The sequence below is a fragment of the Ictalurus furcatus genome, chromosome 23, assembly GCF_023375685.1.
Source record: "Ictalurus furcatus strain D&B chromosome 23, Billie_1.0, whole genome shotgun sequence".
Taxonomy (NCBI): domain Eukaryota; kingdom Metazoa; phylum Chordata; class Actinopteri; order Siluriformes; family Ictaluridae; genus Ictalurus; species Ictalurus furcatus.
This window is the reverse complement of record NC_071277.1, coordinates 2,370,001-2,390,602: the sequence shown is the minus strand read 5'-3', so window position 1 is coordinate 2,390,602 and position 20,602 is coordinate 2,370,001. Positions and strand designations below refer to the sequence as shown.

Sequence of the window (20,602 nt, the reverse complement as noted above, 5' to 3'; positions counted from 1 at the left end):
TGACCTTTGTCGAAATGTTAGCCCCCCTCCCCCCCCCCCTTCAGATTGAGATTGATTTAATCATTAATACATCATCTAGGTTTTTCGTCGATTTTAAAAATTTTTGAATAAAGCTCGGAGCGTGATGAAAGGCCGCCCGAGATCCCGGTGTAACTCGGATGAACTGAATTTGATTTCGTGCGCTTGGAATTATGGCTTTTCCCCTCGTGTTGCTCTATCGCCGGGAATGCCGTGCGTTTTCACTTCCGAGCGACTCTTTTTTTTTTTTTTTTTTTTTTTTTTTATATCGCGATCTATTCAGCACGGACGCACCGTTACTACTTCTTTCCGTGCTCCGTTCAGGACAAGGTCGCGTACGTACGAGCAGCGTCTGCACCCGTTCGGAAATGCCGCGTCCGAGCGCTGCCGCGGTTTCCGCACGGAGAACTCCGGCTCGTGCTGTTCGTCACTTTGGACAAGCGAAATTTTCTCACGGCAGCCGTGTGTCAAAAGCGGCTCGGTGAGTCACCGCGGGGTTTTTTTTTTTCCCCTACCGTTATCATTTACGCAGAAGACACGGACGGACGGACGTTCGCCTCGCGGTCACGTTCCTTAGTGTTTTCCCAACATGTCAAGACTATTATCATATATTGTGTTCCATTTGGTTTCCACGGTTACTCTTCTTTTACTTTGTCATAATATATACACTACCGGTCAGAAGTATATATTAGAAGGCCCCCCCCCCCCCCCCCATATTTTAGAATAATAATATAGTCATCAAAACTCTGTAAGAACACCAGTATAACTATAGGAATTATGTTGTGATGATAAATAAATAAATAAATAAATAAATCGGAATAATTGAATATTTTAGCATCTTCAGAGTAGACACATTTTAGAATAACGGCACCTTTTTTTGCCTGGAATTTGCAGAAATGTGTTCTTGGCGTTTCCTCAACCGATTTCTTGAGGAATTTCCCCGAGATGTTTTTTAAACAGTGTCAAAGGAGTTCCCACCGACGCTCGACACTCACCGGCTGCTTTTCGGAATATTTCACACACACACACACACACACACACACACACACACGCATCCATTTAAATGAAAGATCTTATGTCAAATAAAATGTCGAAATGAATACGTCGGCGTGATTTTATATTTTTGTGTACACCACCGATTTGAAACGTTTAATCACACACCTTCAGATCGAAAGGTTTTTAAGATCATGAGAAACGTTTCAGTCGCCAAACTTTTTTTTAATTTTATTTATTTTATTTATTTATTTTAAATCCTACTAGCCAGTTAAGTCGTTAGACTCGGTCATTAGCTAGCTGAAACTCGTCTGCCGTCTGTAGCGATACGTGCTGGTGATTTGTGACCTCCCCACATCAAGAACGAAGACTTTCATAGCAATAAAGCTAGCTGTAGGGTGTTCTTTTTTTTCCTTTTTTTTCTTTGTTTGTTTTGTTTTCTTTTTCCATCTCGTTTTGTTTTAATTTCCTTTATTTGTTTGTTCGTGTCGTTCACTGAGAAAGCACTCACGTGATAGTGGTGTTTTTTTTAATTGTAGTGCACAAGAGTGATTTGTAACCGCGTACGTCAGCAGGACGTTCTGAAATAAGCTGAAATATTGATCATCTCTGCAGTAGCTCGGCTTAATCGGAAACGTCCTGTGAGGAATTTTGCTGTTCGAATATGAACGTTTTGATTAGCGAGAACGGAAAAGTAGATTTACTGGAACCTCGTTACTGAATGAACTCTTGGTTTAGGAACACCTTGTAAATAAATGAATAAGCAGTGCCGTATGAATAAACCAGTAAAGTGTGAACCACGTCCAGCATTTTAGAATGAAGTCGGAGTTAGTCATTTATATTTTCCCAGCAGTGTTGATGTTTCGTTATTTTATAACTGTTTGTTTATATGTGTGTGTGTGTGTGTGTATATAAAAATGGCATTTTTCAGGTAATTCTTTCATAACACTTTTAGTTCCAACCAAAACGTATGGATTGGATTGTAGTAAATATTTCTCAGTACGGTATGATGACGCCAAAGCCCATGATAAATTATCAGTTACGCGGCTATGTTTATACGCCAAATCATAATATTGAGACCGGGGAGAGTTTTTTTTTATATACGTGTGTGTGTGTGTGTGTGTGTTTATTTTATATCGAATGGATTTTGTCGCTCGGCGCTGTAAACACATTCACGTGCTCGCTCTCTGCCTAACAATGCGCCCTTGTTCCTGTAGTGAATGTTCACTGCCCACAAGCCATTCAGTCTTTTGTGGGTTGAGGGGCCCCTCTCGCTGCGGCAGGGGTCAGCCTCGGCCATCCGCGGGAATCGTTCCAGATTTGGGGGTGGGGGAGTGAGATAGAGAGAGACGGAGAGTATCAATAAAACAACGCCAGCAACAAACAGTGATGTGCCGCGCATGAATGTAAATAACCCCCACTGTCCCTGCGCCTGAAAAGCTCCCAGTGAGTCATCAGATTCTGAGCAGTGCTTTCTGGGTCAATGACAGACACTCAGGGTGTGTGTGGGGGGGTGTGTGTGGGTTTGGGTGGGGGTCTGGACAGGCTGCAGATCTGCTTTGTGTCCTGTGTATCTGCTGTAACGAGAGGCCCAGGATAGACTAACCGCTCAAAGTTCATCCGAGGGACAAAAGTGCGAGATGTGATCGGATAGAGCCGTGCCGTCACGCCCCGACGGCGTTCGCGGCGCTCGGCCGTGTCCCCGGATTTTCCTTCTGTCGACACACCTGGTCCAGGTAGTCAACGAGCACTCTGTGCGCCGGATCAGGTGTGTTGGGAGGGAAAGCGCCAGGCGTTGAGATCCCAGCACGCGCAGCACGGTAACCGTGTCCGAGTGAGAATGGTGATCTGAGAACTGATTCGTTATACCCCTGTAATAACATTTACAACTCATCAACTGCATTCTGTGACGTTCTCGAACCGTTACTATAGATAAACCGCATCTTTGATTCAGTTCCCTGTGGTATTGTCTCGTTTAATGCGCTGAGGTCAGTTTCATTTCATCAAGGCTTGTGCTTAAATTGTGTTTAGCTGAAAAAAAAAAATAAACATTTCTCATGGCATTTTTTCTCGTTTTATTACTCTCCGTCCTTGGCTGAGGGTAGTGCTCAGTGATTTGACCGAACCCCAGCACCGCGTACAGCACCACACGCTTCATTTTGACACGTCGTTGTCTACTCGTCGGTTTTATCTTCAGCGGTCTCCGCCAGAGTGAGCTGATTTAACCTCTCTGATGCAAAAGAATGAAATGGGTACCGAGTTTGAACCTTTTTTTTTTTTTAAATGTGTGTGTTACAGTGACGTACCCCAGCAGCAGCGATGTAGCAGGCCCTTTGCCCAGCGCCGTGCTCGGAGGTAGTCTCTCCGTCTCCAGCTCCGAGATTCCATGCGCTTCGATGCCGAACCTCACGTCTCTGCCCACTCATGCGCCCTTCACCAGCACCTCCTCCACGCATGTGAGTATCGGCAGGTCAAACTCTGTGTAAGTAATTACTGCTGCGTGTACCACTGCCTGTTAAAGAAACAACAATCGGTATCGCTCGTCAAAGCCAGGCGTGCAATAAAATGTCTACTGATTTAAGGAGCAGTAATAATAACGCTAATTGTGCTGGACTTTTATCTCTCTTCCACCTTGACCACCAATTGAGATTACTCAATTATGTAAAATTACACTTATCACCTTAGTGTCGCGCCAGAAGTTAGAACGATTTTCCAGAGAGGAGAGCCTCTTAAAAACTGCACAGAGACTAATTATCTCGTGCAAACCACAGAGGTGTGTTAAATTTAATTATGAACCAGTTTCGTGTGTGTATATGTATATATATATATTTTAGAGGTGTGTGTGTGTGTATACACGCATACACATGCCAATCAGCCATAAGATTAAAACTACTCACAGGTGAAGTGAATAAAATTGATTATCTTCTTACAGTGGCAGCTGTCAAGGGTGAGAGATATTAGTGAACAGTCAGTTCTCAAAGTTGGTGTGTTGTAAACAGGAAAAATGGGCAAGTGTTAGGATCTGAGCGACAGATTGCTGGAAAAGTTCATGCTGGCTATGATAGAAAGGTGTCAGAACACAGCGAGTCACGGCTTTCTGTGTATGCGGCTGCGTAGCTGCAGACCAGACGGAGTGCCCGTGCTGACCCCTGTCCACCGCCGAAAGCACCTACGTGAGCATCAGAACCGGACCGTTGAGTAATGGAAGACATCGGCCTGGTCACATCGAATCATTTTTTTTTTTACATCACGTGGACGGCCGGGTGTGCGCTCGTCGCTTACCTTGGGAAGAGATGCACTATGGGAAGAAAGCATGCCGGTGGAGGCAGTGCGATGCTCTGGGTGATGTTCTGCTGGGAAACCTTGGGTCCTGGTGTTCATGTGGAAGTTACTTTGAAACAGTGTTGCAGACCAAGTACACTCCTTCATTCCAACGGTATTCCCTAACGGCATTGGCGTCTTTCAGCAGGATAATGCGCCCTGCCACACTGCAAAAATTGTTCAGGAATGGTTTGAGGAACACGACAGGGAGTTCAGGGTGTTGATACGGTCTCCAAATTCCCCAGATCTCAATCTGATCGGGAATCTGTGTGGATGTACCGGACAAACGAGTCTAATCAATGGAGGCCCCACCTCACAACTTACAAGACTTAAAGGATCTGCTGCTAATGTCTTTGTGCCAGATACTACAGCGCACCTTCAGAGGACTTGTGGAGTCCATGCCTCGACACGTCAGAGCTGTTTCGGTGGCACGAGGAGGACCTACACAGTATCAGCCGGGTGGTTTTAATGTTCTGGCCGATCGGTGTGTATGCAGTATAAAATAGGTAATACGAAAGTATCAAATCTCTTTTCTGATTATTTTCCACAGTGTTGGTTATTTTGTTAAAAGCCCCTCGGCAGCATTCGGGCTGAGTCCTGTAGAAAATCTAACCGGTTAATTCAGTTATAAATGTCACAGAAGTAGGACTACGGACCGGCGATAGGTCTGCGCTAGACAACACTATAAAAACTAAACAAGAAAGAAAATCCGACAATGCAAAAATGAGAACTCTACCCCCGATCGTGCTCGAGCCCTCAGCAGAAACTTAACAGCAGTCCTCCTCTGTCTTAGTTTTTGTTCAGCGTGTTCAAACGAGGCGTGCCGTGGAGTTTAAATCCTGCTGAAGCTTGCTGAGACGCACTGCTGCTGTTAAACATCGTCTTGTTTTTGTTTGGTTTTTTTTTTTTTTTTTTAAACCAAACCTGTGGAAAGTGAACAAACATTATTTGGCGAAAGCACATTGCTTCCTGATTCCACACACTGCACAGTGTAGGAAAAGAAAGGAATTTTATTTCAATAAAAATGACACCAAAATCAAATCGAAAAAACCTCCTCGCCTCAACCCCAAGGCTGAATATGTTGCTATTTGGCAACAAGTTACATTAAAACGACGTTGTTTTTTTTTCTTCTTTTTCTTCAGCAGTAAAATTTCCTCAATTTTGTGGTGTTGAATTTGTTTTTTTTGTGTGTGTGTGTGTGTGTGTGTGTGTGTGTGTGTGTTGTGACATTGCCGTACTGTCAATTTTCCCTGTTTCTGTGTCAAATTTAGTTTTCTATTTTGTTTAACGTCGTGCTAATTTTGTAGTCTTGTGCGTTTCTCGGCCACTTTAAAGAAGCCTTGGCACGAGCGTACGGAAGTTTTTATATGCAAAAAAAAAAAAAAAAAAACGACTTGCACACAGCTGTGTATACAACTCTCCTCTGCCCTCAAAGCCTTGTCTTCATATTTTTTTTTATCGCGCTCTCTCTGTTGTCCTCCCGTGTGAGCGTGAACCGAACAAAACGAGGGCTGTTTAGTAGTTAAAGGAGTGTAGGTCCAACCTTCGACCCCCTCGTGAACACCATCAACCACCCAGAAATGAAAATGGAGCTGGAAACTCTCAGGCATTGAGCGCAGCGCAGTGACGTGATGGGAGCTGACAGAGCGGACAGAGAACGAGGGATAGTGTTCACACTCTGCTTCACTCCCTCTGTCTCTCGCCTCTCTGAAAGAAGCACACCGGATAGCACTCTCTTTGTCAAAAGAAGGGCTGAAAAATGCGTGCGAAACGATGGGAAATCCTGACAAGATGGCTGACGTGGGAAAATAAACGCAGAGCTTCGCCGATGTTGTTTCTAGCGTTTAAAGGACGAGGTTAATGGTTAAATGTTAAATGCAGACCGGGCTGAAAATAAAACCCCCACTCCAAGCGGATATTAGGGATTTGCATTTTTGGTTTTTGGGAGGGAAAATGAGCTCGCTTTAAAATTCCCGATGAATCAGATGTAAGCGATATGACAGAAATATTCTCTATGGGGTTTCTACGATGTACAATACATACCACAGGATTGCTTACAAACTGCCAGCACACCCGTGTCCTACTTACACACATTTAATGTCTGCAGAAATGTTTATTTAAATTGACTTATTTACGATTATTTATTTTAAAAAATTATATATATATATACACTACATACACTACCAGTCAAAAGTTTAGACACGCTCATTCTTTATTTTTATTATTACCCCTCCCCTACATTTTAGAATAATAGCACCTTTTTTTGCCTGGAATTTCCAGAAATGTATTCTTGGCATTTTCTCAACCGATTTCTTGAGGAATCCCTCTGAGATGCTTTTTAAACAGTATTAAAGGAGTTTAACACCTACGCTAGACACTTATTGGCTTCTTTTTCGGCATATTTCGCTCCAAGGCATCCGTTTAGTAAAATATTGTTTCGTAAATAAAATGTCAGTTTTCTAATGAACGAAATGAATGTGTTGACATGATTTATATTTTTGTTTACACCGCTGATTTCAAGCATTTAATCATACACCTTCAGAAACATTTCAGTCAAGTGGCTCTAAACTTGTGTGTGTGTGTGTATATATATATATATATATATATATATATATATATATATATATATATATATATATATATATATATATATATATATGAATAACGTAATGAATCATGTGTGTATATATACAGGAGATATATATATATATATATATATATATATATATATATATATATATATATATATAATAAATCCTCCAGCCCTACTATGAATGGAGTAGCAACTTACCGTGTTTGCGCCCTTGACAAAACAATAGCAAGCCTTGGATAGCATTTTAATTTTTTTTATGTGTTCCTTAGGCTCTCTCTTGACACGTGTATATAAATACAAGCATTTAAATATAGAGTGATACGAATGCACTGTGATCTGCTCGGGGTCCGTCAGGGTTTCCGTGTCACTGCACGTCTCCAAGCCATTGTGAGCGAGGGCTAGAGCGCTGGCCTAGAATAAAGCGCTCCACTCATTAACTCTGACCTGATCGGAAACCATGTAATCAATCAGACCGCAGTTCCCGGCCCCGGTTTCACTGGAACTAATTGGACAGTGGATCCTTCCCGAAGAATGCCAGTCAGATTGTACTTCCTGTCAAAAAAACGTCGCCGTAATGAATCGGTCCACAGCTCCCGCCCCCAAATTCACTGTAATTAACTGACTTTAGGCCCCGCCCCCAACACCACTGTAACCGATATTCTTTGATGGGGTGGTATGAGTTTTGAAAAATGTTCATGTGTATAACACAAGCGCATAGAGGTGTGTGTGTGTGTGTGTGTGTGTGTGTGTGAGAGAGAGAAGGAAGGAGAGCACAGGTCAAGCTGTCCTTGACAATTTATGTGTCAGCTTTCACAAATATTTTGAATATCTTCCCTCGGGCAGAGTGCTTGTGGCAGGTGGTTAGGTGAAGGGTTAAAGGTCAAGCTCAGTTTAGGTGACGGAGCCCAGAGGGTGGTTTCGCATTTAAGTTCACATTTTCAAATCTTTGTGTTCTAATTAATATTACATCATGTTAAAGGAAATGTTAGGTTTTGTTTTTGTTGTTTTTTTAATATAATGAAGTGCATCGTTATTGTACTGCGTACAAGGGAAAACATGTGTAAGGGAACATCCACGGCTAGGTGTGCATGCCTGTGCGTCGCCTCAGGTGGGTCTTCGCCTCTATGTCGTGCATCAAAATCGTGTAACACACACCTAGCTGTGGATCATCCCGCTTCTACGACGTCACCTGCCAGCATTTACAAGTTAAAGCCAGTATCGACGTTTGCATGCGAAATTTGACTGAAAGGATAAAAAAAAAAAAAGGTTCATTTTTGTTAGTTGTTGTATATACGAGTCTTTCGAGCTAGAATTCTGCCCGCTCTCAATCATACCCAGAGATAAAATACTGCGATGCGATATCACATTTATTTAAATGAATTACACTAAACAGTTCACCGAGAGAGAGATTACCTGAGCGTGTGCGAATCACTTGCGTCTGTGCCGCGTCTCTTCTATTAACGAAGCTGTAACTGAGGCCCTGTTTAAACTGGTACGTTTTTGTTTTAAAAACGTATGACTGTTGCTACGGTTACGCCCGTCATCTATACCACTCCGGCGTTTTCGAGACCTTTGTAAACGTTTTAGTTTGAAAACTCCGGGCTCACGTTTCAGTGTAAACGGACCAAAAGGAAAGCTTTTGTAAATGCAGGCGTGGCTTCGCCCACATTCACCCCCCCCCCCCCCCCCGATTGGGTCTTCTGGATCATTGCGTATCCTTCCCCGATTCGTCGAGCCCCTACCGTATGACCATTACCCTACCTTGATCGCATACACAACAACACGGAGACTGAACCGCAAGCTTTGCTGGCTTTGTCGTCATTCGTAGCAGCCGTTGTGCCGTTATATTCTGTATTTTATCAAACTGCAGCTGCCTACACGCGCAACAGGCGAGCATGATTGGAGCGATCGGCAACAAATCTCATTTCAAGCGGCGTAAGCCCTACACGGAACGGCGGTTTGGAATAGCAATCAATTTCCTGTTTACACTTGCCCAGTGTGCGTGAACGGTCACGTGACCTGCATTTTCGGTCGTGTAGAGTAGACGAGGATACGCACTAGTGTAAACGGGGCCTGTATGTTACTATGGTTACAGTTGTTTACAGACGGCGCATTCATTTAGAACGGTGATTAAACTCACCGGAACTTCCTGTGCGTTATACGGTTTGAACGCACACCTTCCAGCCAATCAGAATCGAGTATTCGGACAGACCGCGGTATAAAGGATTATTATAATTTTTCCTGTACCTCTGCTCAGCAGCGTTTTAAGTGGCAAGGAGTGCATCTAATTCTGGATTGATCATCATACGTGAACAGAATTGAGAAACGTTCTTTTCTTAGGGATGTGCACAGATATTCAAATACTAAAATCACAACCGCAACCATTATTCGTTACGCCAGTTAGAAAACGTTGGCTGCGGCATCATCGGGATTCGAACTCGCGATCCCTCGACCGTAAGGCGAACGCTGCGGTTGGGCTCCAACCTGAAACGTTGAGCTGATATTCAGGAAATCTTTTTCGCCGTGTTGACCGGTTCTAAATATGTGTCACGCATTACGACTCACGCTGCCGCAGACAGGAGGACATTGCGATTGTAGTGGGAAAATGATCCCTGAGTGCACCATATTAAAAAGGGCTCCTTCTCCTGCAGCTGTTGATCGCTGTTCATTAACTCGTGCGGGTGTTTCAGTATTACTGTACCAAGAGATGTGATGATTCTTGAAATTTGTGACGAAATGACATTTAGAAGTCTCCTTATAAACGGGACTGATTTTTAATTTTTTTTTTTAATTACGATTTTTGCCAAAAAAAACACAAGGAACTTGTGCAGCCTCTGATGAAATGGAATAGAGAGTAATCGGTATTTTAGACCATCCACAGTTGTGTGTGTGTGTGTGTTGGATATTCCTACTATGAGCTTTGATCTATATGACATTTTATATTTATGATTCTTGGAGAAATTGAGCCATTGTGCCAGAATTTCCAGAGCTGGCAGCGATCCGGGCGGAACCGAAAGGACCCCTGCATCATAAAACATCGTGAGCTCGACAGAGGTTAAGTGTAAAGCCCTTAAAGACAACCTAGCCAGCGGAATAAACACGCCGTTATGACACGGCTAAGCTTTTTTTTTTTTTAAAGCAGATTACGCAACAAATTTGGATTCCGCCGAGTTTCATTCATAATCTGCGAGGCTTTTCTCCTCGTGTTTGGCTGAAGGCCTGGACGGAGAGAGAGAGAGAGAACGTCTCTTAACAGGAAAAGAATGTTTCGCACCCTGCCAGGAATGTGTAGATGAAGTGACGATGGAAAACACCCTGAAGCGCTCGTAATGTTCGAGCAGTGCGCCGTGGACTGGCCAGGTTTTTTTTTTTGTTGTTGTTTTGTTTTTTTTTTTCGGTGGGGTGGGGTGGGGGGGGCGTAATGTTTTTTTCTCCAAATGCCATTTTGCTGAAAAGAAATGCTCTATTTCTGCACGTATATTGTGATAGAAATCACAAGTCTTGTAGTTAGCACTGCCATTTTGTCAGGCATTTGAAACACCCCCCCCCCCTCCCTCCAAAGCCCTTATTAGGGAAATGGTTTAATTGGATTAAATAATTAGTGTTAGAAGCACATGATGTGTGAGGCTGCTGTCGTCTGGCTTTGCAGGGAATACAGCTGGCGTGGTGCTTTATTAACTCCCCCACACGCTCACACAATTTACATTCTGCTTCTTTGACTGCGGCTCTTTGAATAAATTGTGATTTTTTTTATTTTTTTTCCTTTTTGTTTTTTTTTTTTTGTTTTTTTTTCCAGCTGCAGTCGAACTCATTATCGGGAACCTTTAACCCGGCGCCGTCCCATATGTTTGGCAACCGGCTAAATCCCAACTCTGCCATGGCCGCCCTCATCGCCCAGTCAGAGAATTCTCCAGCAGGTGAGGAGACACACACACACACACACACACACACCATCCAGTTTCAGCTTCTGTTAACCTCCTGCTATCACAAGGGTCACGTCTCAGATCTCTCCTCTGCGGTCTCCTTGCTTCTCTGTTCCTGTGGAATGTGGGCTCAGCAGAGAGGTAGAGCGAATGAAACTCCCCGGGACAGGCGAGTAGAAAGAGTGAGACGAGTGGAGAGTGCACATACCTGTTAAATGAAGCATGCTAGCACTCAGACATTTCATTAATCTGGCCAGTGACTGTGGAAATGACACAGTGGGGATATCCCTCACCTCACCAATCCCACAATCCACAGGCCATGCTGAAAATGGGGACCAGCTGAAGGGGGAGAGGGTGGGCATGTGGCCTTTGAGAAATAATGGATCAGTCATGGCCTCGTTCTTAAGGGGTGGGGGGGGAGGGGTCAGGAGGTCGTCGAGCTAAGAATAGGAGAGGGAGAGGTAAAGAAAAGCAGTGCTCGGGTTCAGAAAGCCTGATCTGCTAGTCTGTAGAAATCACTCACCGTGTTTCCATATAGATAGATCTCCCGATCAGACTGGAATGTTTCCGTAAGCGACATTGATTTGTTGGAGCAGCTAAATGAAGCACACGACGACGAATAAAGCGTAACCATATAGGAACAAACAGAAAATCGTAAAAAAAAAAATAAGTAAATACAGTCAGAGGAAAAAATATATTTTACGGTCATCACATAGTTATGCGATTCTCTTCATCTCCGTGTAAACAATACGTAAGGAGACAGAGCCCAGAAAGTCCTGGTTCAGATTTACAAGCAGCGGTCCTTTTTAAATAATAATAATAATAATAATGACATTTTTGCTTAATAATAATCATTTTGCTTATTTCTTCACACATTTGAAACATTTTACCTTTACCCCCGTGAGTCTGATCTAATGACGTCACATGTTTAACGGAAATTCAATTTCTTGGTCATTTAACTGTAATATAAATTCGAGCGATCCCCTCAGTACAGGTTTCAAGAACGTTATTTAAATGTGTGGCCAAAAAAAAAAAAAAAACGTGATCTATTTACTTATTAATGCTGTAGAACTTTCCGTCTCCTGACCGTTGCACCAACAAACACACTGCGTCCACGTCGAGGTTGTATTATAGACCTAGTTGTTTTTGAGTTATTGAGGTTTGGATGAAATCCCTTCGAGTCACGTGACCAGTCATAACCGGAAGCACTCGATAATAAATATAGGAACTTTTCATCATGGTGGGTTGTGCTTTCCACCACTGGACAGGATTTCATGGAGTCGTGGGGGTGGGGGGGTTTGGCGATTATTGCAGCCAAATATGCTTGATTTTGCTGTGGCTTTTTTAAAATTTATTTATTTATTTATTTTCCTTTCCAATATTTGTGATGCAACTTGCAGAGTTTGTTTGTTTGTTTATTTATTTATTTTTGCGGGGGGGGGGGAAACGACTCGAATTGGCGAAATTGCAATCGCGTGAAATTGTTTTGCACGCTCTTTCGCAGTGATGAAATGAGACCTATTAGCTGTACTCGTGTTCGATGCGTGTGAATCGTAGAACGCTCTGGCCGAACGCGCGTCGTGATGACGTCACATGATGCGTCTTGGCCCGAATCTGCGGTAGTAATATGGAAAAATTTCAAGCTCCACCGGTTATTGCTCCTTAACCCCCACCCCCCCCACCCCCACCACCCCCACCACCACCCCCACACGTACATACTCTAATGCATTAGCGAGACAAGCATATGAATTGTTACTCAGATATTTCATTTAAAAACTCTACATTTTTTTTTCCCTATGTTGAATGATAAATTGCTTGACATGGTTTTTCCACAAAAAGTCACTAAACAAAAAAAAAAACAAAAAGACTCAAAACATCCAGATTCTATTTATATGCAAATTTAAAAAGGCCCCTGACGCCGTGTACGCCGTTCTCTTTTGGTAAACAGTGTCGCGTTGTAATTGTTTGCATATCGGGACCTGATTGGCTCCTATATTAAACGATGATAACGCTCGCCTGTCGTACGTTCAGCACCGAGTCACACTTTCCTGTTCGATACAGAGGTCCGTAGGTGCAAAACACACCACCAACCCAAAACATGAAACGGCAAATATGGACATATGACTCATGTCCGAGGATAACAGAACGGCACGTTTCGAGTCCGTTAACGTTTTAATGTCGCGTTAACCTGTGTCGTCCTCCTGAGGAGTTAACATTGTTCACTTGGAAGGAATTCATGCGTTTTGCACTTACAGGCTCACCATACGCTTTAAAAAAAAAAAAAGGTGGATAAAGTGTAAAAATGGAAAGTTTCCCGAGACGTAATTTACAGCGAGTCGTTTTTAACACGAACAGAACAGCAGGGTCGGTGCTACTCGCGGTCTGACCCTGGTTTTCTGTCGGCACAGACTGTTCGAGGGCTCCTTTCTAATTGTGTTGAAAGGCTACGACACCGCATTGAGTAATACGTTTCCTGACACAGCGCAGCGCTCCTCCTGATGAGAGGAAAGAGGACTCTTCCTGATTCAGGACCATGCTCCACCCCCCCCCTTCCACACCCCCCCCCCCCCCTTCAGCGTCGAGGACGAAGGGGCACCCGGCTCCAGTGCTTCAGGCGCTGCTGGCCTGGAAAGTGTTAAAGCTGAAAAAGGAAGAAGAGAACCGTGCAGGGGGCTGCGATTGGCTGGCGTTGACTGGAGGGGGATGGGGAGATGCACGAGAGAACTGGGGGGAGGGGTTGTGTCTGACTTCAGCACATGTGTGATTCATTACTTTCACTGGTGAAAATGAAAAGCAGGGTCTGGCATGGGGCCTGCAGGGCTGCGGGGGGAGAAAGACAGAGAGCACGGGGGCGCGACGAAGAGGGGGAGAGAGAGAGAGAGAGAGAGAGAGAGAAAGAGAGAAAATGGGGGAGGGAGTAATGTAGGCGTCTCAGTGACACTCAGTGCGCAGCCTGAGCTGCCAGAGTCAACACTCGAGCTGAAGATGGATTTGCGTGAGGGAGTTGCGATGGCCGCCGGGCCAGCGGAGGACCTTCTTCTTCCTCTTCTTCTGTTCCCTCCTTTCTCAAGCTCCATCTCCTTATCGACTGCACTCTGTTTATCTTTCAGATCAGGAGCTGGGGGATGGGGCGCTCGGCTTCTCCAGGCGAGGAACCCCACCAAAGGCGAACCTTTCCCCACGGTAAGCCCTATTTACATTCCAGAGCTGGAGGGTGACTGCAAACTCTCTCTCCCTCTCTCTCTCTCTCTCTCTCTCTCTCTCTCTCTCTCTCGCGCGCGCGCGCGCGCTCTCGTTCACCGCTCAGCTGTTTCCTCTATCAGCATCCTGCTGCAGACTGCAATAGATGACACGAGAGCGTCTCTCGGCGCAGCAAAACATTGCGAGCCATTTTCCGAAACGCAGCCTTGACAGTGCAGCTTATTCAGGTGGATTTGTACAGCAGGAAGTTTATTTAAGCAAGAAGTTTAGATGTAAATGCGGTTGAACACACGCTCTCCTCAGGTAGGTGAACTGCATCAGTGGCTTCATTTCAATTGGTCCCGGTTTGACAGCTTAACGTGGGGTCATCGGAGTAATGCACACTACGTTATGTCCGTGTTGATCGTAATATTAATATCGGCCTTATCTCAGAATCCAGCGATATACAAATGCGCTAAGATATATAAAAATCTTAACGGTTCCACGTATGATTCAAAAATAAAAAATATATGTATTTTAGGAAAATTACATAAGAGTAATTTTAAATGTGTTCACGGCTTCACGTGTAAAAAAAAAAAAAATGTTTTTATATATATACTGAAGGGAATGTTGTTAAAAAGCAATGTTTTTTTTTGGCATGCTGTAATGTGGATTTTTTTTTTTTTTTTTTTGTCTAAAAAGATGCAAGAAGAATATAGAAGTCCATTAGGGCTCAGCAGTATGACTTTTTAATGGCAATACCACGATAAATCACAACACTCGAATATATATGCGTATTATGAGACGCAGTTCAAGGTTAGTCACACCAACAAGTAGTGTTTCAACACACACGACCTTTTTCCTTGTTGATTATTCTCGTAGACGTCCAATAAAAATTGCCCCCCGACCAACTCGGTATTCTGTAATGTGTTTCAAATGATAATGAAACAAACATGACTGTTTTACTCGCGCTTCCTTATCCAGCTCCGTGCAGACGTGCGAGCGGATTAACGTTTACTCCCGAAATGTGTGCGAAACGTGTGAAATGTCAGCAAGTCCCATGTGTCACACACGCACGCCGGTCATATTTAGTCCAGTTTAAATGGCAGGAACGCATCGGTAGCCGGTCAGCGCTTGAACTGTGAACATCTCGCCAGCCATGTTGTTCCCGTGATCCGTGCCGTAGCAGGCTATTACGGCTCGTTGGCGCCGCGCCCGCTCTTAGTGGAGATTTATGAGCGTGCGGCGTCCGTCTGTTTTTTCTAATTACCCCAGAGATACATTCACGTGCTTGGGGAAGCCCCTGATGGAGCGGCGCATTCATAACAACAGAGACGGCTGTCTGTCCAAACAAGAGTGCGTTGAGATTTACGGCATCGGAGACGCAGCCAAAACCCCTTTCTGCCTCTCTCACACACGCACACACTCTCACTCCTTCTTTCTTTCTCGCCTTTTCATTAGAGCTGTCTGCTTTGGTTTGTCTCTAAGGACTGATCCTATCCTTGATTGGTCAGTCAGCTCAAATTGGGGTCTTTCGAGCTATACTTTTGTAATATAAATAAACTCCTGGATAAAATTTTTATGCCTTCTGGAGCACCTTTTTTATGAAACCTAACGCTCTTTGCATGTTTATCTTGATTAATCAAATCAAGCGAATACTATGCGTGTCAGTCTTCTGAGAGGTGTCTTCTGACGCGTTCAGGTCTCCGTTAAGCGGACTGCACATACGGTATGACCCGTCAGTGCCTGTGGTGCCAGGATTGGGCTCTGACACGCTTCCACCAGCGGCCACCAGCATTGAACAGCTGCTGGAGAGACAGTGGAACGAAGGCCAGCAGTTTCTACTGCAGCAGGGATCACAGGCAGATGGTGAGTGTGCGTACACACACACACACACACACACACACACACACCCACACACACACACACTATATGATACCATCGTAAGCATGAATATACTGTTCGATTATGCTATACTTTTTATTATTTATTTTTTTTAGATATTATTCAAGCGATAATGTCCCTTGAAATCTGCTACAATTATTTATTTATTTTTTCAAAAGATTTGCAAATGAGTGCATCACAATAATATAGAATGATACAGATATATAGAAAGCATATTGTAGCATTTCTTCTCACTAAATAGTCTCGCTCTTGCATCTGAATTATAACCCGCAGTGTCCTGTCATTTGATTATCCTACCGTAAATGTTTCATATCTATACATATATATAAAATTACATGCATACAAAAAGGTTTCCTATTTTTTTAAACTGATGAAAGGAATAAAATGATGGCAAATACTTGTGACTACATGAAAACCCCATGACACACACCCGTGCGAAAATGTTTAACGCACAGCGCTGTGCTGTGGCTGTAAAAAATCGTTTGCGACTTTTTTTTTTATTTGTGCGACGTAGAAACACAAGAATCTTGACTCCGCACACCAGCACAGTAACCTACAGTTCATAACCATTAGAGGTATCAAAATCCTTAAAGTTGCATTTGAATCCCAGTCACATGCATCGTGAGCAGATTAAAGTGCAGTACGTGCACAATGTAATCATTTGATATTCAGCCCCCCCAAAAAAAACCCCCCTCAAAAAAAAAAGTGACTCCAGTAAGTTATATTGGAAATAAATAATAAGTAATGTGACCTTTAGGGTAAATAATTAGGGGTTTTTTTTTTAAATAATTTTTAAAATATATATATATTTAATCAGAAAATGAATCCCTACATTAAATTTGTGAAAATCTGTGATTTTGCATTTTTTGGTGCCCCTTTTCTATATCAGGATGTCATAGAGTCTTTTTGTGATTGTTGGGGCTTGGCTATTTTCAAAAAATATAAAAATATTTATTTTTTTTGCAGAAACCTACTCGAATTGGCGAAATTGCAGTTACACGGAATTGTTTCGCACGGTCTTTGGCAGTGACGTTTCACTGTTGGTAAAATGACGCACGCGGTTCGACTGACTGGCGTTGTGATGACGTGTCTCTGCCCAAATCTCTGGAAAATCCGCTGTAGTTTTTTGAGAATGTAGGAATATGTTATGATGCAATATGTGATATTTGAGCACGTTTAGGAAAGGTTTGTTCCAGTCGACTTGCGATATGAGACTAAAAGTAGAAGATGAGATATCGGGCTCCTGTCCACACACAGACGTTCACCCAGACAGAAATGGATTGAAAACGCCCGTGTTGGTACACCAGCCCGGTTATAGCATGTCATACGCCGTTCTGTCGAACACGTCAAGATTAATGTTAAGAGGGCTTCTGAGTGGTACAACAGAAAAGCGTTCCATCGCTGGGCGATCGCAGTTCAAATCCCAATAACGCCGTAACCGTGGTAACCGTGCGGTCGTAAGAGAGAGAATTATCAGATCGACCAAACTGCGGGGAAAACGGGGGGAAATATTCGGAGCGGGCGAAACGCGGAAAAGCACTAACGTGGCCAAAAGTTCTACAACATAAAATGACACACGCAAGCGTTCGTATGTACGGACTGACCGAGGATAAGATAAATCACTGCTGAAGTTTACACTTGAGTACGAATAGTTCGCCCGGGCCTTATCCACAATCTCAGTTTGCAGTACGACTTGGAGCGCCGGAGCGCTGGATTCAGGAGCAGCGTACAGCGCGTCCTATTCTGGCGTCTCTGCACGAGGGCGCACGCTGTCAAATGGGAAATTACAGACCGCAGAGACGGAATCCTAGCGCAGCTCGGTAGGCATGCTCAGGTTGGCACCGTGGCGTCGGCGTGTTCCCCCCCCCCCACATCCCGACACAAGCAGTGAAAAACGGAACGCTTTTGAATTCCTCCTATTGCTCCAGCATTGATATTTTGCTTTCACGTGGAAGAAGAATGCACGTCGCGAGCTCTCCGTATACGTGCGGACATGGCTTAGACGTAGCAGTGTGCGTTTCCACACCGACCGCCCTTCCTCCTCTTCCTTCAAATGCCTAAAAACGATAACTCAAGTAGTGTTTAAACAGCGCAATACATTCTGACAGCTTCAATACACACGCATCGAACTAACGAGTTAAACAAGCTGAACTGTCGCAGTGTGACTGGATGAATGATCCGGTGTTTAATGCGCAGCTCGACTGTGGAAAGTGTTCAGCTGAGCTGTTTGGGTGTAAACGCCGCTTATAGAATAGACGCTCTTCAACGTCGCGGCTTGCCTCATCTTGACACTTTAATAAAGCTTGATTAAAGCACCGAGTAATAATCGGATGCGGGTTCTCAGCGTGCGCTACAGATTCAGGAAGACGGAGAATGCCCGTTTCGTCTTTTAACAAACAAACCAAAAAAAAAGCGTCATTAATTTGATTACTGATTTCAGAACTAGTCCCAATTTCGATCTTTTCAGCGCTTTACAGCTCATTTCCGTCACTTAGGAGATGAATTATACGCTCGGAATCGGTCGCCTCGGTCTTTATTTCTTCTCCCTCGCCTCTCGAGTTTTCGTTTTTGATCACATTTTTGTGCGTTTCAGACGGCGTGATTGACTGCGTACATCTGTGTTTGATAAAATATGTATATTTACACTTTAGCAGCATTGAACAGCTTGTCAATCAGACGAGCTGCACGCCCAGTAAAAGTCTGTAATTACATCCATCACAGGACTTTGTTATGCAAGTCGGCTTTCGCCAACAGATTAATGAATTAATTACGTTTGCCACGGTAATTATAAGCTCTCTTCCTTATTGGGGTTTCTTCCCTAGTTCATTTCTCCGATTAACAAATCCATGAAAATGTTTTTTTTGTTGTTGTTGTTGTTGTTTTTTTTTTTTCCTTTCCAGTGGCAGAGATGCGTAGCTCAGTTGTTTAATAGGCTGAGGGGGAAAAAAAAGCTTCTCGTTAACAAATTATTAACTGGACTAATTAATGAACTGGAATTTGTAGAATTTGCTCCTCGTTTTGTTTGTTAGCTAAATGAGCGCTCGTCTCACAGTGTACGATGTTGAAGGCAATCCCATAATTCAGTGCTGTTGAATTTTGAATCCCACGGTGCTTTTAATTTAAAAGCCCACAGTGCCCAGGAGCTCCGCCGCGTTCCTCACCTCAAAGTGTTTGATATTGTGCAGGAGTTTCGTGAAGCTTTTACGCGAGAGAACCCGCCCTGCAATACATCACGCGTTGACTGTTCCGCTTTATGAGGAGCAGCTGTTGGTCATGTACGAGAGGAAACACTCAACAGGGCCTCAACAGGAAGTGCCAGCATGTGTAGAAGGCGCCCCCCCCCCGTGCTGCTCATCTAAAACCAGTTTTGTGGTTCCGGTAATGCGGGTTAACGTTCGGATATAACCGCTCCTAAATCAGAGGAAAGTTCGGCTCCGTGCTGCTCTCAGGGGTTCAGCCGTGGGTCTGGAACGTCCAGTTGTTTCTAGGGTCGATTACAAACTGCACATGTTGACCACAGTGTTGTACGCTGGGTATGAATTAGTAGAGGTGAATAACATCAAATCGAAGCAAAGTGAAGTGAGTAAGTAATAAAACACGGTAGGACGTGCGGGAGTGGGAGGAGTTTGCGATCGCAGAAATGAACGCAAAATCGAGAAAACGAAATTACCGCGGATTTGGGCCGAGAGGCGTCATGTGACGTCATCACAACGCGCATTCGGCCAAAGCCCTCTTCGATTCACACGCGTCGAACACGAGTACTGCTAAAAGGTCTCGTTTACCAACAAGCATCACAGTGAAAGACCAATGCAAGTAGTTTTACGCAAAAAACGCACAAAAAACTCCGGCAGCTGCATCGCACAATTTGAAGAAGAAAAAACACCGCAAAATCGAGCGTTTTTGGCCGCACCAATGCCAAAAAAACCTCTTATATTGTCTTATACCGCAACAGTTACAGTGCCTACTTCTTAAATGACACACGCTTTCCTACCGAACGCTGAAGAACCTCCGACATGCGATGCCTGTACCACCACGATGACCGTTAAACGCGTACTAATGGACCGTCCTGCTCTTAACAATACTCGACAACGCTTTTACTCAGAAAGTACCTACTGTAAGTAGAAGTCTTCCAAAATGTCTCGGCAGGAAAAATCCTGGAGTTCGTATTGAATATTAAAGTGAAGGACCTCGTATAACTTGAAAGGTCGGGAGAGTTTATTGTTGAAATGCTGCAAGAATGACTGGAATGCCCTGCTCTACCTCCCTTGATCTCGCCAGGACAGTCGCCACTGATGCTGGCACGGCATTTAAACAACGATCCATAAATGTAGTTTTTTAAATGAAAGACCTTCATCCTTTTTATCCGTTCATAGTCGCATTTAATGATGTGGGAAATCTGCATGATAAGTTTTTGTGATTATGTACACCACAGCAGCTATAAACAGTTGTTTGTTCTCTCAGCAGCCTCTCTCTCTCTCTCTCTCTCTCTCTCTCTCTCTCTCTCTCTCTCTCAGTTAATAAGGAAATATGTTTTAACGGGGGGGGGGGGGGATGAATTCCGACTAATCAAATTTGACAGCTCAGCAGCTCTGTGGTATAAAAGTGCATAAATTATGTAGCATCACATATATGCAGATTTGTTTCAGTGCTGTCACGTATCAGTGACCTT

At 43.8% G+C, this 20,602-nt stretch overlaps 1 protein-coding gene across 8 annotated transcripts in view; it reads left to right on the top strand.

Annotated features, from left to right (window-relative positions):
- Window positions 1-20,602, top strand: part of mllt10 (MLLT10 histone lysine methyltransferase DOT1L cofactor) — an 81,166-nt gene that overhangs the window by 48,927 nt on the left and 11,637 nt on the right. For 7 of the 8 annotated variants that reach the window (XM_053612130.1, XM_053612127.1, XM_053612124.1 and 4 more), the window contains 4 exons: window positions 3,310-3,467; window positions 10,722-10,842; window positions 13,959-14,031; window positions 15,731-15,903. In XM_053612130.1, coding sequence (XP_053468105.1) covers window positions 3,310-3,467; window positions 10,722-10,842; window positions 13,959-14,031; window positions 15,731-15,903 — 525 coding nt within the window. The remainder of the gene's footprint in view (window positions 1-3,309; window positions 3,468-10,721; window positions 10,843-13,958; window positions 14,032-15,730; window positions 15,904-20,602) is intronic. The other variant, XM_053612125.1, reaches the window with a different exon arrangement.